Source organism: Larimichthys crocea, chromosome I, assembly GCF_000972845.2.
Source record: "Larimichthys crocea isolate SSNF chromosome I, L_crocea_2.0, whole genome shotgun sequence".
In the NCBI taxonomy this organism is placed as follows: Eukaryota; Metazoa; Chordata; class Actinopteri; family Sciaenidae; genus Larimichthys; species Larimichthys crocea.
In genome coordinates, this window is record NC_040011.1 from 37245918 (window position 1) to 37267745 (window position 21828).

Consider the following 21828-nt stretch of genomic DNA (forward strand, 5'->3'; position numbering starts at 1 on the left):
ACAGACCTGCGATTAACTTTTGCGTTTTTTATTGTCGGGGGTGCAGTGGTTATCAAGAAGGTTCTGTGTTCGAACCTCGGCTGGGGCCTTTCTGTCTGGAGGATGTCCTTCCGTGTTTTTGTGGGTTCTCTCCAACCAAAGAGGTTAACTGGTGACTCTATATTGTCAGTATGTGAGTGAGTGTGAATGGTCTCTATGTGCCCTGTGATGAACTGTCGACTTGTCCAGGGTGTACCCCACCTCTAACCCCCCTAAGTGAGCTGCAACCCTGATGGGGATAAGTGGTCACAGAAAATGGATGGGTGAATTATCTGGAACCATGATGTTTCCCTAAGTGTTTTAGTTGCTAACCACAACATTACCATCGCCATATTTAACTACAACCATTCCCTATATCACCCATACTGTTTATGTGATGTGATGTCCATTATTGATGTTTTTATCTGGCGATATGGTTGGATATTTTTTGGGCCACAGAAAGGAAAACTCAGGATTTAGTTACACAGTCGAAGCTATCTGGTCAATTTTGAAGTATTGCCAGCATTTTTCTTTTATGTGGTTGCACAGACCTATTAGAAATGCCAAAATTGTCTAAACGTTTGTCAAATGTCAGATGAGAAGTTTGTCTGTTGAGAAGAAAAGAAGCTTTTTATTATTAAAGCAGGAAAAGAGTAGGAAGCAGCTCCAACTGCACGATGTCCCGCCAACTTGGAACACCAAAATGTTTGGCAATTTTCTAGGATCCTTTTCAAACCCACATTTTCCGATATTAATATCCTTTTTGCCACCAGACTACACCTTTATTTGGGATGAATATAAACTTCTGTGTGCTTTTTGAATAATTGGATACAAGACTCATGGGACGGAGACATTATCAGTGCTGTACCACAGTGTTCCAGTTTCCCATCAGGTTGGATAATGGACCACAGTGAGGAGAAGCGGTGTCCCCTTTCAGGTCTTTCATGCCAGCACAGGACAGGCCAGACACACAAGATTTGATTCAGGTACTTTGAAAGGTAGGAAAATGGAGAAAGAGGGGTAACAACAGCCACTCTGCGAGAGGGAGGAGAACAAGAGGACTTAAAGAGGAGAGAGGGGAGACGCAAAGGCAGTCCCACAGGCAGTGAAGAGGCAGCTGGCTCAGAGGTGTGCACGTCCTATTTTTAGTTTCCCTCATGCACATCTCCAACTCAAACAGCTGCTGGAGCATTTGCACACCAAAAGACTTCAGCATCATCGTTCCTGCATAAAAATAAATAAAAAATCTCCCACGCAACACAAAAGCTTAAGATTTACTCTGGCTCAGGTGTTTCAGCTGTAATTGGCTCACAGCTGATGTCCCGCCCCCCCTCAGGCCCACTTCCTTCAGGTTACATTTTTAGTTAGGTTGACTTACTTTATGATACAAACACAAAGGTGAGGTGTAGCGTAAAGTGACCCAGAGTGTTGCTGAAGCACACTGCCTGCAGTCTGACAAATAAGGTAGCTGTAAATAGCATACATCCCATGTGAGTAATGTATGGAGGGACCCAACTGTCAAAAGAGGTCATTCATGACATGATGGGCTAATATGTCACTTCTGTAAAGGCAGAAATGAATGTAGCTTCTTTTTTAGGAGACGACAGAACAGTATATTATTCATGAAAAGCTTTAAGACATCTTTAAATCTACCTCAATAACTGAACAGGAGCATCTGCCATTGGAAAAAAACCTTTCTGTTGTTAGAGTCATACGAATGATGTACATTTGAAATATAAATGAAAATGTCCTTGAGCCAAACCTCATTTAGAAAATGTCTGATACAATGTCAGAGCTGCGATAATAAGCTCCTGCATACGTAGTTAGGGGAGCAACTTAGTGCACTACCCAGAAGTAAGAAAAGAGGTTGTTTCATTTATTTATCAAATATGAAATATTTATAGGATTCAATCTGCTGGCAGAGGAGGACCGGGCTGAGCAAACTGTGGGTGGAAGAACTGCAAAGTTACTTCATGGATGGATGTTAATGAAAGCATCTGGTGGAGGACTGCCTGCTGCTCTGCACACATCTTTGTCCTGAATTACATTCCCAGGCTTTCAGGCAGTCATGTCTGAGTCAGTTGAACCAGAGTGACAACACACATGCAGACCATTCACATATCACCTTTGCTGTCAGCTGGTCTTTGTCAGACAATGAGAGTGAACACCTCTCCTGCATGTCTGCATATACACACAAGCGCATGTGGATATCCAAAAAAACTGCAGATGTTCTGGTTGAGCCAGTTTGACTGGAATATTATGTTTTTCCTCCAAACACAGAGCCTCACCTCACATGTTTGCTTTGTGAGAGAAAGCTGGCTTTTACCGAGATGAATCAATACAGTTCATCTTGAAGAAAAGAAAAAGAAACAACAACAAAAAATGAGTCACCCAATGAGCACCTGGGAACTGCTGAAACTATGACAGCGACTAAGCTTTGGGGCGGAGGATTAGTTTCCTCTGAAAGGGTGCAATTAATTACGTGGCTTTGATGCACCTAAAGTGCTGTTCGACTGGTTAATCCTCATCAAATTCCTGCACGAGGATTATGCATTTTGACTGACACCTTGTTCATATTGGACTGCTGAAACACATCCTCATACGCTGTGTAATGATCAAACATAAAGACGCAGACAGAAGGGGGGGAGGGGGGGTTGAAGAGACCTGGAAAAAGAAGAGGGAAAGGCAACGCTGTGATAGATCACATTCAATGAGTTAGCAGCACTCTCTGAGTAAGATTTTAAATAAAACATGAAAGCTAGAGAAGAAGGCACTCCTCTTTATACAGCAACTTGTGACGAGCCATGATATTCTAAGAGACAGCACACCGAGCTCAGAGCTATCCCTGGGGAGACCTTTCCCTCTCCATCAGATAGACTATATATCAGAACCATCAAGCAAACACGGCCTCTCTTGCCACAACATCCAAGGCTCCTCGGGTATAGGCCAGACTGACCGTCGAGCTGTAAACAGCTGATAAGCACTTATGCACCGACTTCCTCTGAGCTGCAAAAGAACCACACTCCTCTCTCCTTCTTTGATTGGTTGACAGAAGATCCATCTCCCACAGATTGGAGCTTCAATCCAGAGAGGAAAACAGTATCCAGGCACAAATTGAAATCAAGGCCTGTTTAGGCCCCCCTTTACTCTGCCAGGGCCATTAAACTCACTTGAGGGGAACAGCCTGTATCAACTTTGATATGAACATGTAAATAAGTCATGGCTAATCTCTCTCTTTCTCTCTTTTTTCTGTCTTACTCTCTCTCTCTCTTTCTCTCTCTGTAAAAGCCATATGCACATTTTTAGAATTCCCCGAGATCTGCTGACGTGAAGAAAAAGATGAAAGATTCATGTTTGTTTAAAAAATTCAAACAGATGTCCTGAACTTTCACTACATAGCCAATACAGATAAATTATTTACTGTTGCGATGCAAGAAAGGGAATTTGAAGTGTGGACAGTACAAATCTAACAATAATAAAGCAAATAAAGATTATCATGTTCAGCAATGACTGTGACACCTCTGCAATGATAATCTTCTCATGAAAAAGTATTTTTTTTTCTAAATTTGCCTTTCCTCACGTTTCCAGTAAGGACTGTGCACTTGAAGCTGCAGAGCTGGTCAGTGAATGCACCAGCAGAGGGAGATCATGTCACATGACAGTGCTGTAAATACTGTTCTGCTTTTATTTCCCCTCCTACTTTTCTCCAGATTTTAATAAATAAAAATGGGGCTATTAATAGAACAAGGAGATATAGATATCTCTAAATCATTATAAGCCTGAATTAGGGAGCAGAACTGAGCAATTTAAGTGTTTAATTCGTGCAAATTGGCGCTTGAAAACCTATTAAATGTACCCATATTTAAGAAGAAATCTATCATTAACACAGCTTATGTGTATTATTATTTTTAATCACATTCCCACTTGGAATTAAAGTTAATGTTATGTAAGTAATGTTATAAATTTAAGAACTGTTAAGGGTTAAATTCAGGCAGACATGACACTGAAATCCGATACAGTTCCTGATGAATTAGCCTGGTTGTGGCTGAGACTTGAGTACCGATTTGTTTTAGGTCTAACAGATCCACAGGTGGATTCATGTCGTCATCATTTTCTTTTTCTCGCACGAGACAGTAGGTGACAGTATAATGTAAAGCTGTCTCGCGCGCCTGTCCCGGTCCTGCGTCGTACCGTCCCATCTTCCGCGTACTGCGTCATGGCGACACCGAGGAGAAAGTTACGCATTTCCTAACCGGAGTTTATGGACTATCACTCCGGCAGTCAGCTCATACACGTGTGTAAGTATTTCACGTTTATGTGCTCTGTGGTAATGAGACAAATATGGAAATATTTCGCCTTGTTTAAGATATTTCCTGCTGTTGTCTTACCTGTTCAGCCAGGTGAGGTGACACGATACCTGTAGTCAAAACAAGCAACGTGTAATGTTTACTGCAAACGTTTTATCTGCGTAATTATACCTATGCAGAGTGTTTTAAGTGATGGCACTTATTCAACAAAAGAGGAATTTTGTCAGTAATGTTAAACTCTTTTATTGTGTCATTTATATCTTAACTCCAGTCACTGAATCACCTTCCCATTCTCTCCCTTCCCAGTATGGTGGATCACAGTGTTTCACATGTCCCAGAAGCCCTGCTCTCAAAGAGAGGTGGCCCTTTTAAAATGGAGGAGCTGGCTCTAATGGCCTTGCTGGAGTGTCCTCTGTGTTGCGAACAGCTGGACGTGTCAGCCAAGGTCCTGCCCTGCCAGCACACTTTCTGTATGTCCTGCCTGCAGAGGCATGAGGTAGCACACTCCCAGCTGCTCTGCCCGGAGTGTCGCGCTCCTGTCCCAGCCAGGACGGTGGAGGAGCTTCCCACAAACCTCCTGCTAGTGCGACTCCTGGAGGGGCTCCAGGGCTCCTCGGGGCCTGGCAGGGACAGACGGACAGTACGCTATGCAGTGCCCTTGGCCAGGGGTGGCTTGACAGTAAGGGAGGGTCAACATCAGCAGGAGAGTCTACACAGAGAGAAGCAAGGGCACAGTGAGGTCAGTGCACGACCCCAGCCTAACCCTCTGCATATCTATAACAAGCAGTGACCTAGAACAACTTTGTCTGCACTTTGAGGCAAAACTGTACAGTCTTGTGAATTACAGGATGAGTTTTTGCTTCTATTGCACTAAACGGAGGTGATATAACACAACCTTTTCATGGCCACACTAACACATTACACTGTGTGACCCAAAGGGACTGATTTGCACCAATCTGTGAATCATGGGTCATGGGTCCAAACATTTTTGAAATTTTTATTGCATTTCTTTCACTTTTTTTTCAGGACATTAACTTTTTGGTATTTTAAACATAACCCTTTGGATCACGTTTATCACAATATTTATTAACAGTTTATTGTGATATTGTACGTAATCCAGCAAATTCAATCAAGCAGTGTGTGACGCGAGGAAGAACATTAACAGTTGAATGTGCAACTGAGATCCCTGTGATGGAGACCAGTTAATGTATAATAAAAGTCTGTTAGCTCAACTTCATTACAGCTTTTTGTTATATCTAAAAATAGGACACGAGTAAAGACTTTTCAGTTTATATACTAAACATATAGACCGACTATATTTAGATCTATTAATAAATAGATCAAAGAAGTTCATTGTTCTTTGTAGTGCTTAAACAATCAGGCAATAGTTTTGGCCCATTAACCCATTTTTGACATCAGACAGTCATGTATACTTTTGTTTTAAAGAGCACAAGAGAAATTATTGTGTATTTCAAAGCTCTGTCATATTTTATTAAAACAACTCTGTTGGCACAAAAATGTGACATCAGGAGCCCAGCTCTGAAAGACACAGCCATGTGTCTCATCTCAGACTTACAGAATTACTTACTCACCAAACTGAAGTGGGAATTTTCACTGAATATCCATTAAACTTAATGAGATGAGGCACATAAACAAAATGTTTCCTCTGATGTAAGCATGAGTCAGTGGTCAGATCGTCTCAAACCTGTTCGACAAAGAAATAACCTTTATTAGTTGCTCTTAGCCCAAATCAGCAGGTAACTATAACGGGTTAATTTTTCTTTCTTTCTTTCTCTGACAGGCAGCGTATCGGTCTCGGTACATTATAGGTGATGATCAGACCAGCATGCCCCAACTTCCTTTGTCTGGTTAGCAGTCGTGGGAACATGTTTGTTGGCTGACGATGAGTAGCATCACACAATTTACATTTGACTTCTGCTAAATTACTAAATGACTAAACTTCATGGCCCACATGACCTTCCTTCATGTTTGACCTCAGACTGCACTAACTAGCGAAGCTAACATGGTCAAAAAGATATTCACAGTGGTTAACTGATGACTGGTTAATGGTCGACATCCTAAGTAAATTACTTTTTACAAGAGGGAACAAATTAGTTTCTCCTCATTAAGCAACTTGCAAAACTGCAATTACCGGCAGTTAGTGGTTACTTTGGAAAAATGCTATCGGTCCATCAGGAAACTGTAAATCACAGATGGCTGAAGCACAGCAGGACACCTCTGTAGGACCTGGAGGCTGCGTTCAGTCTTGCGCCCTCTTTTTGTGAATATAGCTGGAATTTTTCCATCTGCTATATTATTGCAGAGAAATAAATGTAGCATTAAGAAATAAACCCTTCTACACATTGTGGTTTTTGATATGTTTGGAAAAGATTCATCAGTAAAGTTTTTTTCATGAGAAAAGATAAAAATATTTTTTGCCCAAAATTTGGAATAATAATAATAATAATAATAATAATAATAATAATAAAAATTGCCTTGTTTCTTTATTTCAAAGGCATATTTATTTATTTCTAAATAAAGTCAGGCACTGTAATGTCCAGCAGAGAGCAGACTAGGAGAGAAAACAGCCTGAGAGAGAGTTAAACCACACCAAATAACAATGAATGATTGAAAAATGAGAGACACAGGAACGCATGAAAAAGCAGGGGGAGTAAAAGTCAAATCAAAAATCTTAAAACATGTGATTTGCTTCTTCAATACACCCTAAGAACAAATACAACCATACATGATTCATCCATAAATTAGGCTTGATCTTGTCAGGGATTAATCCTGAAGACTCTTTTGTTTAAATCTGTGTTAAATTGTTGTTTAGTCTAACGTTATTCCAGGATATTAAGGAGTTAAGAGAGAGAGAGAAGAGTGAGTGTTTCTTTTTGTTTAAAATCTTTTGTCCATATAAAGCAGGCCGGCAAACCCAGCAGAGATCTTAGGATCAGAAAGGTACTTTACAGTCAGTGAATCATAACTGATTTAATTTGATGCTGATGTTCAATCCTCTGAGGTAATAAGAAACACAGAGACCTCCCTGCTAAACAGTCTGTTCAGAGCATCTAAGAGTTTGCCTGTGACCCGAAGTTTGAGTTCAGCCAGTGTTCAAACAGCTCAGCCATGTTCACGAGTGTGAGACTGTGATCATCCTGCCCTTTAAAACATGTACTCCAGCAACCTCCAGTGCAAAATAATTCAATACTCTGTTATTACTTCCACCATCGTTCTTTCTCTGAGGTCAGATATCACAGCACCCGATCAAATGTAACATAGTGCTTATTTACAGCTAAGAAAGTTTAGACTAAGAGACACTTCTATAAAATCGATCGTATCTTGTAGGTGTAATCTTTTTCCACTCACATTTATAGATAGATAGATCAATAATATGTATTTATAGCAATATTTTGAAATGCTGTTTATAACACTGTGTTCCCGCATAATTCTTTGGTATATTCACTAAATGTGCTGTTTTGCTTCAACGTCTCTGAAGTATAAATAAAAAAAAAAAAAGGCATTAACAGTAAAACTTGTGTTAATTCTCGATAACATCTTAACAGAGAAAAAGGATGTGTAATCTTAAACACATCCGCATGTCAAGATAAGAACATCACGCATCTATGTCTGTTCGGTTGAAATCTGCAAATAGAGCAAAAAGAGGTTTGTGTGGCTGGAATTAAATGAAATAATGTTATGAAAACTAACAACAGAGTGTGCAGAACTACTGTCACTTGTGCCTCTGACATTTTAGGGGCAGTTGTCTCTCTTGTCAACTAGTGACCACTTCATCACGGTTTGTTAAGGAGAAACTAAACAGGGCTGTCAGTGTTGTCTTACTCCCCTAATTCTTTTGAGACGTTGCTGACGAGCTGTATCATCATGCAAAATAAACTCACTCTTTCATTTTAACACACAGTACAGCTGACATGTGATTTTTTTTTTATCTGCCCCTCAGCTTGCTCTCAGAGCGCCACTGCATATCCAACGAGGTGATTCGTCAGGAGAGCCGGTGCTCACGCCTGGTAACAGTATCACCCCGAAACAAAAAGTGGATGAGAACTGGCTCCACGGAAACGCTGCTGACAGTAGCGGTGCATCTGTCACTGCCAGCACGCTGCAGGCCGCCAGCCAGATGCCTCAGCTGCAGCCCCTCCAGCAGTCCCAACATCCGGCTCTCTGCAGGGCACTGTTCGACTTTAACCCCGAAGAGATGAATCTGGAGGACAGTAAATGTTGTCTCAGCTTCCTCAAGGTGTGACACTTAAACACAGCAGGAAAAACTTTATGCACTTGATCTTTAAAGATACCTGCATGTAAAGGTTCTTACTCTTTAATTAATGCACCAAGACATTATTACACTTAACAGTAACCTTCAGGGCCTAATAAAACATTAACTTTCACGTAGGAAGAGCAAAGCTGCCATTAATCATACTGTATGTAATGAGTGTTGCTAGTGAGTAAAATAAGACATGAAGCAGCAGGAACTGGGTGGCTAACAACCTCTGCTAAACCGTTACTAGGGAAACTCTGTCTGTGACATTTAGGGATGCTGCTAAAGCTAAAATAGTATGTGATAAATTGAGAAAAAAATGTAGTAATTTTGTGAAAAACGTCTTGTTTTGTCTGACGAACAGTCTATATTGGAAGGAAAATTGAACCAAAGTTTTGCTATTTTTGCTTAAAAAAACAACTTTTTATTTCTTTTTATTATCAAATCTATTACAGATTCATGTCAACCAAGTAATCAATTGATCAAATGGCAGCAGCTCTGAAATATTTACTTGTTGAAGTTTACTGAATTATAAAATTATAAAATATAAAAATTAAAAAATATTAATATAAGCTATTAATTAGTTAGTATGATGATAAGTTATTATTTTCTGGCTGATAGTTGGACCAGTTGGGGAATGTAAAGACATCTAAATTATCTCTCAAATCTGAAAATAACTGTTCATAATATCTGTTTAATAGCTGCCTTTCCTCATATTTCAATTCAGAATGTAATATTAGCTTGACTCCCTGCTGAGATATTAATGAACAGCTCAGGATGTGCCCAGTACATAATGGTCACTGCTTTGAGAGACTTGTGTAGCTGGAGGCTAAGACCTCTACTCCAGTGGTTGTTACTAACTCTGAAGGGTTATATAAGAGTCTCAGTACTTGTGCGCTCTCCATTAAAGCACACTTATTTATTTTTTTCAGTTTTAATGCAGATGGTCAGATGGTTTTTAGAGCGAGGCTGGCCGTAGAAAAGACTTGGCCTGCAGACACAAAAGGAGTTGATGTCACATGCAGCAGGAGACACTCTGAGACTTTCTGAGCTGAGTGCTCAGTCTCCAGGACGACCAGGCTCTGTTATAAGCACCTGGTATCCTCTGTGTTTTTTTTGTTTTGTTTGTTTTTTTTATTCTAGCAGTTTATCTGCCTCTCACATTGTCTTCACTTTGTCTAAGTTCACTTCTCTCTCTCTGTTACTTATTCCTGGCTTGCAGGGAGACATCCTTACTGTCATCAGACGGGTGGATGAACACTGGATTGAAGCCAAGCTGGGGGATAAAGTTGGAGTTTGCCCTCTGCAGTTTACTGAGGTGAGTTCATGTTAATCGTTTCTTTTTTTTTTCATGCCCCCTTCCTTAATTATTTGAATGTGGCTTGTGGTCTTTTCAGCGCGATCAAGGTTGACACCTGCCGTTAGGAACTTTGGTCCGATGGTGTACCTCCTGTAATGAATTGAACCATAGATGTCGTCACTGGATGTCATTAATTCCAGGTCACTGCCAGGGCGCTACCTTGATTTTCATCCAAATCTTTGATTCATCTGTAAATGTCAATCCTGCGCTGCAAAATGCTGAGGCAGAGAGCTGATCTGTGGAGTCCTGCTGTGTCTGCAGCTGCTCATTAGTGTGTGACTATATGGCTTACTCAGGTTTGCAGAGCTTGCTTAGCTAGCTGACAGTCATTTGTTTCCCTTTGTACTTTCTGCCTCCAGGAATTAACTTCATCCATGCAAGGGGAAATCCTATTTGTTCCAACAGTGGGGTTAACGTAGTGCCTCACTTGTCATCTGTTTTGCTATAGTTTTTCCTAATGTTTTGTTATTAGTCCTCGCCTCCTCTTACGCCTCCTTTCGTCTCTTGTCCACCCTTGTCATCTCCTAAAGCTCCGCCTCAGTGGTGCTCTTCATCTTCTTCTACCTCTGTACTCTATTCTTCCATCCTCCTCTTTTTTCCTCTCCTTTCCGAGCCTGCCTCTCCTCGTGTCGTGCAGCCAGGCGTGAAGACACAGTAATGCTTTCTCTGCTTGGGTGGCATATCAGCACATCACTGTGGGGAGTGAAAGCATTAACCCTGCCATGTGTGTCTGCCTGTCTGTCTGTGCAGCTACTCTCTCAGCACCAGTCAACCTTTCCTAGCTTATTGGATGGTACTTCTGCTCCTGTCTGCCTGTTATCCTGCCCGCCTGTCCAACAAGTTGTAGGGGTGAGTGGAGTAGTGATAAGTGGGTGTATTCAGACAGCCGTTTTGCTGATCAGCAGGAGCAGAGGTTGACAGGCGATTGTAGCAGGTAGGAGCGAGTTGGAGAGGATTTTCTTGACTGAGGATTGACTGTTCTCTGTGTAAGGATTTATCCCGATTTCCACTGTGGTTTGTCTTTTATGTTTTCATTTCTTTCAGCCAAACTCAGTGGCTGCCAAATTGCTAGAGGCAAAGAATCGGAGGGCGAGTGACTCAGCAGAATTTTACCATCGGACTGGGAGTGGGGGCAAAGACAAGGCCACTGACGTATCCACTAGGACCACCCATTACGGAGTCCCTCAAGTCCCAGCAAAGACACCTATTATCAATGCTTTGCCTCTCTCCAACCAGCGGAAACAGCCTGCAGCCAGCAACTTTTATCAGACTCTCAAAGGGGAGAGAAACAACATCAGCACCATCAACGGCTTCAGCCGCCAGGGTCTGTCACACCGACCCTCTGTGCTTCCCGCCGCCCGGGGCCTCTATCACCACTCCAGAGTGAACTCTCAGCGAATAAGACGACACTCTGAGACAACACACAGACACCTGTTACAGGTGAGTCTTGTGTCAACATATCTGCCTTCATGCATGCTATACTGATGAAGTTATAAGATCCCTTTTTCCCATAATCTTTGTGCTGAAGTATGTTTGGATTTGTTTTGTTTGCAGTGATTTGTTCTAACAGAAAACATGTGGTTGATGTGAGATAATTGATGTTTTTGTTTGAGTCACTTCGGGATCAACTTGTCCTCAGGGGTACAGGGAGGGAATCATGACACTAAGCTTAAGGAATGAATGAAAGAGAGGCATCGCCCTTATGTTGGCCGCTACATGATTAAGTGGTTCTCATTAGGACAACACAGATGTGGAAAAGGACTGGTTATGAAAGGAGTGAAGACCGGAGGTGAGTGGACCGAAACTTTGAAAGGTCTTTAATCAAGAGTCCTGGGACATAAGCCAGGCTTTCTCCTCAGAGATGAATAACAGGCTAACAGGGTGTGTGTCCTTTTTCTTTCTTCAGCTCAGATACAGAGTAGATATTGTACTCTTATTCCTGAAAAGCAAGACAGCATAGCTGGAGAGAACGTTTAACTGTTTGCGGCCCAAACGAGGTACAATGCCACTGAAAAGCTGCAAATCTAAATTATTCGATAGATGAGTGTGTGTGTAAAAAAAGTTCCCAACAATCTTATAAGTGACCGTTTTTCTGTTTTCCTTCAGGGCTGCCTGTGAATTAAAACTCATTATATTTTAGCAACATTTGGGTCTCGAACTAGGTCAGGATGTGACCAACACGATACCTGCTGCATATTTTATACAACCTGTATCACATGGCGGAATGAGGGATGGACGATGATCTCCATGAGATAACTTTGACTGATTTTTGCATTAGAGGCAACGTGATAGAAACAAAATATCAAGCTGTAAGAATGCAATGCAATATATATATATATATATATATATACTTACTTAGATCTGATCACCTTAGCTAAAAGGTTTTGATGGATAAATTGCATATCTACATTTTATATATACAGCTAGACACATTGTCATTCATTTACTTTAGAAACAAGGTGATACAATACTGTGACTACTGCATAAATCATTGCCATCTAGCGCCTGAGTGCCAACATAAAAACCTGCAAAGTTTAATAATATAACCTGCTGCCAAGTGCCCTGCCCCCTGAGATAATGATTCAATTCGAATTTCACAGCCCTACCTGGCGATTATATGTCAGAGCATAAAAAAAGAAAACTAAACCTCATGCAGGTCGAAGCAAAACCAAGAGAAGAAGGGAGGAGACATAAGACTTATGAACAAGATATAAAACAGGAAATTGGAGAGATAAGACAGGAAGACAAAGTTTAAGAGGAAATATAGAAGAAAGATGGCATTAAGCTGAGGTAAGAAACAGAAAACAAAATGTGTGAACTGCAAAAAGGCAAAACACAAGACGTAGGAAGGAGAGGGAAAAATGAGAGATGTAGAGAGTGGGAGGCTTGGAGAGTCCCTCAGTGTGTCTGCTTATCTCTCTCTCATGCTGATGATGATGAGTCACTGGTGAAGTCGGTTACATAACAGACCCCTCTCTCCCCTGCCTTCAAACTCCTTCCTCTTCACTAAGCAGGTAACACTCACTCTCACATCAGTGGGCCAGTAATAGCAGACAAGCCACACACTTCCCATTTTAAAGGAGTGGAGGGCTTTGTCCCTAAAGCTTGAGCTGAGCTCCCCGCTGACCACGGCAGCGTGCGTGCTATTCTTAGCACTGCATCCCATCATCCCTCACCTCTGGCTCCACTGTTCCACTGCAGCTTCCCACAAACTGTGGATGAAATAATGTATATTTGTGTGAAAGTTGGCATGATTATGTAAGAGAGGATGGAAATGAGCCAAAAGCAAAAACATTTTGAAATGCAGCATAGAAAAGTTTGATTTTGTATCATACTTTAGTCGTACAATGAAATACCTTATGGTTATAAGAATTTTCAAATGACCATTCAATGAGGAGGACTGGATTCGAAGTATTAAAGTTAAGTTGAATTTATTCTTGTACAAGAAAGAGCATTTAACAGTGCAACACACAAAAGGGGTTACAGATAAAAAGGCTCCCTGTGGAGCTCTAACACTTGGTTTTTATAGACTCTCTAATAGGCTGTCTCGAACCCCTCCCCATAGATACAGATAAGCATCATAAGTCTTCTTAGTTTCCTTTAATCAGTAGTCAGCTTTTTCTTCAATTTAAATGTCACCTCTCTGACCTGTCCCTGACCCTGGTTCTGTTCTGGACTTCTTCTATTTATACATTAACCTGAACTTTACTGAACCCTGCCAGCAAGTGAGAAGGAACTCATGTACATGTCATATGATTTAAAACATTTGAAACACAGTATGAACCGAATTTTTATAAAACTTATACACACCTGAAAGTTCTTTGGTGTCCGAGTTGTAGCTAGGTTCCTGATCATGCACAGCTCTAAAATTAACATAAAATATGGAACTGGATCTACTTACTTATGTTTTAGTTACTTAACTTTTTAGTTATGCAACTTTAGTTACTTACCAATATTTAATTGGTTAAACCATTATCTTGCAGCTCGAGAAAATTGAAGATGTCAAAGCAGGTTATGAGCAATTGTCCAGGCATTTTTCACGTTTTCCAGAACATGATTAATTTAGCAATTAGGATAACATTGCAAATTAATCAGTGATCAAAATTATCCCCATCAAACACCATTTAAACCCTTTAAGCCTCATTGTCTACCTACGCAGGTGTTTTCATGTATGATGCTTGATCAGACCTCCTTAAGCCTGTGTGGGCATGTGCAGACTGTGTTTGATTCAAATTATTTCCTGCTAGATCACATCCCAAAATATATGTTATTTAATTGTACGTGACAAGTGCACAGCTCAATATTTAATAGCTTCTTTTACACAACAAATGTATGTAAATACTCTTTCCATCTCAAACTTATTAACAACCCAAAACAATTAATAGTTAAAAACTCAAACACATGCACAGGTATAGGAAAAAGCAGGTCGTAAAATCCCCTCATTAATATGCCAGACATAATTAGACCATCATGGCTTGACATCAGTCTACACAGATGTTAATTCCTCACGTCTCTTGTTAGCAAAAGAGTTATGTCATCTCATGATAATTAAAAAGCGATAAGCCTTGTTGTATTGTAACCTGAATATTTGGAATTATTCCCTTCAGCTCTCATAAAAGTCGTCATTATCCACATGTTTTCTGTTAAATGAATAAAATGTCATCGTACAAAATGTCACAGGGAGCGAGGATCAAGTCGAACAGAGATCTAACCATCATGCAGTGTGCAGCCAAGTCTGTGCAGGCCTGGCTCGTCTCAGTCAAGTCTAACGTTACTACTTAAAAGAGTTTGGTGACACCAAGTAATTCCTAGCTTACCTCCACCCATCTGGCTAAAGATCTAATTAGCCAGAGTAGCTGAAATCACCTGTGTGAGTGTGCAAGGCTTTTTGGAAATAAATTCTGGCACATGTTCACTTTGTGTTTTATCTCAAAGATGATGACGGTGTTATGTTATCCGTGTATCCAAAACCACATTTATTTACTTTTCTCACACTATTGCACACACATATTGTAAGCTAGTGTTGATAGTGTTGAGCTTTGAAAACATATCTTTACAATATGGGACAATTCCTAAAGTATTTTCAACAGGAAACATTTCTGTTTTCTTGGGATGAGTTACAAAAATGTAAAGTGTCTCTAGATCTTTTATTATTATTTATTTTATAAAGTGGCCATTTTAGGTTTTTGCTTTTTGTTTTTTGTATAAAGTTTGAATATTTGTAATGATGCATTAAAAGGCTCAATTCAGTTAGCATGGCCAAACTTGTGGAGGCTCAGACTGTTTAAGATTAGATAAATAAACCATTCTAAGACATTCTAAAATAAAACAAATAATAAAATAAAATAAAAAACAACCATGACAATTAACAATTTTGTTGTGAAAGGAAAAAGAAAACTTAAATAAGAAGAGAAACAGTTCACATGATTATATTATATATTTGTCTGTTTATATTCATGTGAATTATTCATCATGCTTTTTTTAAAGTTTGAACACGTTGAGCCTCCATACAAACGGTCCTCCCTTAAAGCAGACACATGCTCCCTTATTTTTGTGAGGCGAAGTGTTGCAGGTTGACCGTTGCACTAGCACGACATTGAGAAAGTGACATTAATATTCTGTTAATTGGTTCATTCTGGCTGCAGAAGGATGTCAACTATTTACACCAAATGAGACTTTATTCACTACATCACCAGAGAGTAGTGCAATTAGTCTCTGTATAATATAACCACTGCTGGATCGTTGCACCTGGCCATTGCGTGACTGCAGCATAACTGTGGCAGACTCTTTGTATCTGATAAAACACAAGCCAGGAATAGAAGAAGGACGAGGACAAAATAAACTAAATAATTGAATACATGAAAAAGGTAGTTGTTGAAGTTTTTATCTGCTTTTAGTGTTAATGTTGTAGACAAAAAAAAACTGAACTATAGTCCGAACATAGTTTTGTTTAGTTTAGACATTGATGCTCCTGCATCCACACTCCTATACAAGTGATGGTTGGTATGTCTTCAGGACATTATATCATAACTTCATCTCACTTTACTTCTGCCTCACAACACTGCCTTTGAGAAGTAAATCTGTGCTTAGCAATCTTAGCAGCAATAGCTGCCACTTCATTATGGCTTCTTTTGTGTTTCTCTGACATAAAGTCTTACATGCATTGCAGCTTAATGGTGGCAGAGCTGCAGGATCCAGGCACATACTGTATAGAGGATCCCCAGGCTAGCAGCCCAGCATTAATGCTTTAGTTGAGTGGTGGTGCTGTAAATAGCAGCAAGCCTCTGCAGACGTCACTGCAGAGATAAAAGGCACTTGGGAAGTTATTTTTTCAGCTCAACAACAATAAAGCATCATATGTGCAGGATTTGTTTAGACGCAGGAGAAAATGAAAAATATATCTCACTGAAAGGCCCTTGTCAGTTTGGTAATTAAGTAATTAAGGATTCATCTTTGCACTGTGTCACTGGTGGTTGCGAGACACACCTCAGTGTCACTCCCTGCTATTCACTGTGTGTGTCAGGCCTGACTCACAAACCGTCAGAGTTTCTTAATGTAGCTCTCTGCTTGAAAAAAAGGTGATTGGATCTATAAAGATAAAATGCAAAAGCAGTCTGCTACCTCATTATATACAGATGGCTGACAGCTCATTAAATCAAAATAAATAAATTAGTGGAAAACATAATGAATGTACATTTTCCCTACAGAGCATAACGATGACTAAGAAAATTATTATTATCGCATGGCCTTTGCAGTCACTGTATCGCAGCTCAGTTGAACATCTTTGGGAGATGGTGGGGCGATAGATAACACTCCCCACCACAGTCATAAAAACACCAAGTGGAATGTTTTAGTTAGTGATTGGTGATTTAGCTTGATAAAGAAACTACTACTATGACCACAACCTACCGGATTGACTGAACGCCCCTGCTTACCTCTGGTTAGATGCTAACTGCATTTCGTTGTCTGAGTACTTGTTACTTACTGAATGACATTAAAGTTGAATCTAATCTAATCTGTTAAAGGAACTTTACTGACTAAATACCTGCAAAGCTACTAACATTCCCTTCAGCCTCTGCTTCGTTTTGCGTTTCATGTTGATTAGGAAATGTTAGCATCCTAAACTAAAAAGGTAATCATGGTACACATTTTATGTGGCCATTTGAGGAACTGTAGTTTTTTGGCACTTCAGTGTGCTAGTTTGCTTTTTACTGTTATATCTGAGACTCAAATTCACAACTCATGGAGACTTAAGTTGTCAGAGCAATAATCTGATTTGGTTATTTGATTCAGCGTGACTAAAAGGCTGAGGTGGTTTGCAAATGGCATTATATTATAACAGGTCTCCGGTGGCTTGATCACCCAAAATGACCTGCTACTGAACATTTGTTCTCTCCTAATAAAGGACATCTTTGTTCAAATCTAACTTTGTATCTCCAATGCAACACACAAACAATTAGCAGTCATAGCTCATAGGCAATTATCAGTCATATTTCATCACCAACATGAATACAAATGATTCTGTTAAAGTTATTCTTGAAATGACACATCCACAAAGAAGTCTTAGCAACTTTCCAGTGTTGTTATATAATGTACCATGCATCATTGTTTGCTTTCCATATGATGATCGTTTTGAATCCCTTTACAGAGTGAGAAGAAGATGACCAGTGAGACTCCACCCACCATCTCTATGGCTCTGGTGAACCCCCAAATGTCCTCTGCCTCTGCAGATGGCAAAAACTCCTCCACACAGCAGCTTTCCATCAGTGTGTGAGTCACACTTTATATTAATCGTATGATAATGTTGGATCACAGGTGCAAAACATGAACGTAAAAAGAAACACTCCAATCTCATTATGCTGATATATATTGCAGAAAGTGTGGTAGTTACATAGACAAACCCTCTGTTTGCCTTCTCAGGTGTGCTGTCTTGTACTCCTACAAACCTCGACGGCCAGAGGAGCTGGAGCTGAGGAAAGGCGAGATGGTAGGAGTGTACGGAAAGTTCAAAGAAGGCTGGCTGCGTGGGTTATCTCTGAGAACGGGCAAAGTGGGCATTCTGCCCAGCAACTATATCTCGCCTGTTCTCAGGTGAGAGGCTGTGATCCCTGACTGCAGGAAGTGGGAGCTAAATGACATTTGGATTCAGACAGTAATTTAGTGTGGGCAGTGCCATCATGCACACATTTAAATGATTTATGAAACAGAAATATAACACCGAAGCTGGAGCTCAAATAAACTATTACTGCAGTATAACAAGTGATACAAAGTAGGTACTTCAGCTTGTGCTTAAGGTGTCTCACTTTCTCACTGCAGAACCTCGGCCAGAATCCTGGAGACCAAAGCAGCTAATGTGTCCTCACAGTACAACACCGGCACCGGAAAGAAACCCACAGCTGCCAAGAATCCTACTGTGGTCCTTGCTCTTGATAGGGTAAACACTGATGGAACGATATACTCAACAGGACAGGTCCCATCTGCATCAAATGGAGCACAGCATGCAATGTCATCCACCAGCACTGGAAAGCCGTCCCTCCATGGGGGTGCACAAGGTTGGGACACTGTGAGACGGCTTTTTAACCCTCATAGAGGTGAGAATTAAACAACCACATCTGTCTTCTAACTGCTTGAGTAACTTGGAGGTTTTACCAAGTTGTAAAAGAACATGTTTTACATGTTTTTTCAGCCTCAAACCATTCATCCCATTCGTCCAAAGTAAACGTCCCCTCCAACTCGCAGCATTTTGCACAAGTTCAGGTATCTGGCTACTCACCTGCCCTGCAGAGGAAGAAAAACAGCAGCATCCTGTCCAACGCTGGCAGACCACTGGGCTGGATGACTGAGCCAGCAGCGCCCTCTGCTGCTGCAGTGTTTAAGGACAGAGACTTCAGTGCCTCACATGAGGCAACTTTTCAGCATGACAAACAGCCGTCCAGTGGGCCTCACTCAATTCTAGTCAGACCTGACTCACACAAGAACAACATAGACAAGGTAATGTCAGTTTCTTGTGAGAGACACAAGCCCACATTTATCTGAAATTAAGTACTAGTTCTTAAACTATTTATGTGTTGTGCCTGACGGTAAATATTTTACTCCCCTAGCCGGCAAAGTCAGTACGGTTCGTCACAAATGAAGACTCCCCTCCTACAACACCTCGGATTTCCTCCTGGTCGTCAGGAAATCAGGTTCCTTCCAACAGCCGCCCAGGACCCAATCCACTGGAGGTGTGGGCCCCGTCGCTCACTCTGGGAAGAGACGGACCGGGGATCATTCTCAAAGAAGGGAAAGTTTCTATTCTCAGGAAAGGCCTCGAAACAGCCACATCGGATCTAAGTTCTAACCCACAGAAGCCAATGTCATCACAACCGTCTCTATCGGCCGTGTCAGCTCAGTTCAGCCCCAGCAGGTACGCTGGATTTATCCTTGTGAATAAGAGCAGATATGTTATCAGATAGATAGACTGGGTAGACTTTAAATTATTTTATTGATTTAACAGACTGGCATGTTTTTTGTTTTTCAGACACAGAGTGACCACAACACATTTAGCCCAGACGGACTCTGAGCTCAGTCTGCTTCAAGGAGAGCTGGTCCTCGTCCACAGACCTCGACCTGATGGACGTGTTCTGGTTACTCAGGAGAGCAGTGGGCAAACAGGCTTATTCCACTGCAGTGTTCTTCAGGCCCTCGAGAGGCTCAGCTGACTGTGTAGTACTACGGAGAGAAGTGTATATTTCTATATTCCATGTGATCAAACTGCCAAATGACTGACATGCTGAACAACAAGATGCATCATAAGGTCCAAAGGTTAATACTGCCAAATGACAATCCTTTAAAAGATGTGTTTATTTTCATCTTGAGTGCATATGAGAGTGTGGTTAAATTCTCCAGAGATATATTGTGTGTCCTTTAAGGTACGTGCATGTTTGTTACACATGTGCTATTATAATATTTTGCACAAAAACACGTCCAATGACTGTTTCTTGTTTAATACCCATGTTTCACGCATTGGTTAGTGCCTTTGACAAAACCCACAGAGAACAAACAAACTATATTTAAATATGTTTAGAGAAATTATGGCGTCAAATATCTGTACTGCTTATGTGGTAATAAACTATACTTACAGAATGTTTGGTGTCTCATTTTATGTGTCAACTATAATCCTGTACCTCACAACAGTGATGAAAGATGTATTGGTAAAAGTACATAAGTATTATCAGTATAATTTACTTTTAAACTATAAAAGTATCAAAAGTAAAAGTAATTATTATACAGGGATTTATATCACTGCTGCATTAGTATGTAATATCTAAAAAGTCATCAGCTTTGGCACAACGTATCTGAATCTGAAAAGTAACTAGTAACTAAAGCTGTCATGATAAATGTAGGGGATGTAGGGGAGTAGAGGTATAAAGATGCATAAAACGCAATACTCAAGTACTACCACCTTAAATTTGTACTTGATAAGCACTTTAGTAAACATATTTAGTTACATTCCATCACTGACAGCAACAATGCCATTTCTTAAATACAGAAATAAAGAAGATAAATTATATTAGTAATAACAAAGTGAGCACAAACTAGGCCGAGATTCTTGCAGCATGTTAAAATACTCATGTAGGAACTTTTTTAGTATTGCAGTTGAGTTATCTAATAAAAATTATATTCTGGGAGTTACCCTTCGTTCTACATGTAAAGCTGTACTACTTCACTGCGTGTTAACTGATTTGTGGTCAACAACTCTGTGCTCTCTGTGGGAACAGCTACGTGATGAAGACACTGTTTCTAATTAACCTCGAGCATTTCTTTCTGATGTCTTTACTGCAGTGGACTAGTTGCACAGCTACAGACAATTTGACATGTCATAGCAGGAAGCTTGCATGCTGCTATTGTGTGCACTGGTTCTCTGCCATTGGGATACTTTATAAAACTGAGCAGTCGTTACTGTTATTAGGTCCACCTGTGTTTTCCAAGTGCCAACTTCAATGGCTGTGAGGTGGAGCCAATGTGGAAGTGCCAAAAACTACAGTTCCTCAAACCAGCCACTTGAGGCTGGCTACAGAGAGAGTCAGCCTCCATAAGCCCCTGTGTTAAAATGTTTCAACTTCATAGCAGAAATAAACATGTTTACAGCCTGGTACAAAGATGATGGCTTTGAATGTTGACTTTTAGATCAGCCAGGAGACAAAAGAGACTGCCAAGATGGCCAAAGACACATATTCTGAGCTTCAAAATGGTTCTTCAGAAACCTGTGAGTGATATCACGCTTACGCTGTCAGTGGTATTTTACCAGCTATGACAAGTAAAAATGTCGGGTGCACAACCACTCCATGTGTTATCAATTATACTAATTAGGGTTCCATTCCATTCAGGTCAAACTGAGTCAGGCTGAGGTGCATGCTGGTTCACTGGAAAGACTCTGCAATAAATGGAACAGAACCTTAAATAATATCACTGGAAACACCGGTCTTTACCCTATTTCTATTTCAGTAAGCTAATATCGGCCTGGCTGATTTTTATTATCGGCCTACCACTAGTCAAGAACTAGTTCACAGAATAGTGTGCCAAATTAATGTTTGTATAATTAGTGTTATGGGATTTTCTATCCTTAGGTGACACAAGGTCACAGGGTCGAAGAGACCTATTGCTGCCTTCCTAGACATAATAGATAGCTTGCTGTTGACGGTCCAATCTGCGTAAACAGACATTTGTGTCTCCAGACTAGAAAATGCTGACAATAACACGAATTAATGAATAAATACATTCTCTTTGGCTAATTCTGGGCGTATAGTATTTGTGGTGTTATCTTCGACTCGCTGACTGTGGTGTCGGAAAGGAGGATGCTGTATAAGGTGCAGGCTATCTTGGAC

General features: G+C 40.5%; 1 protein-coding gene across 2 annotated transcripts; it reads left to right on the top strand.

Moving 5' to 3' along the window:
* The first annotated feature begins 4042 nt into the window (after window positions 1-4042).
* Window positions 4043-20078, top strand: sh3rf2 (SH3 domain containing ring finger 2). Of its 2 annotated transcripts, XM_027286985.1 has the most exons (12): window positions 4043-4316; window positions 4632-5064; window positions 8287-8583; window positions 9824-9919; window positions 10712-10810; window positions 11006-11401; window positions 17610-17731; window positions 17882-18052; window positions 18278-18552; window positions 18648-18952; window positions 19063-19367; window positions 19482-20078. In XM_027286985.1, the coding sequence occupies exons 2-12, from the start codon at window positions 4633-4635 to the stop codon at window positions 19660-19662; spliced, it is 2679 nt and encodes an 892-aa protein (XP_027142786.1). In that variant the 5' UTR covers window positions 4043-4316; window position 4632; the 3' UTR covers window positions 19663-20078. The 2 variants fall into 2 exon arrangements, with proteins under 2 accessions (XP_027142786.1, XP_027142789.1); XM_027286988.1 differs by lacking the exon at window positions 10712-10810 and having other exon boundaries at window positions 18624-18952.
* The last annotated feature ends 1750 nt before the right edge of the window (window positions 20079-21828 follow it).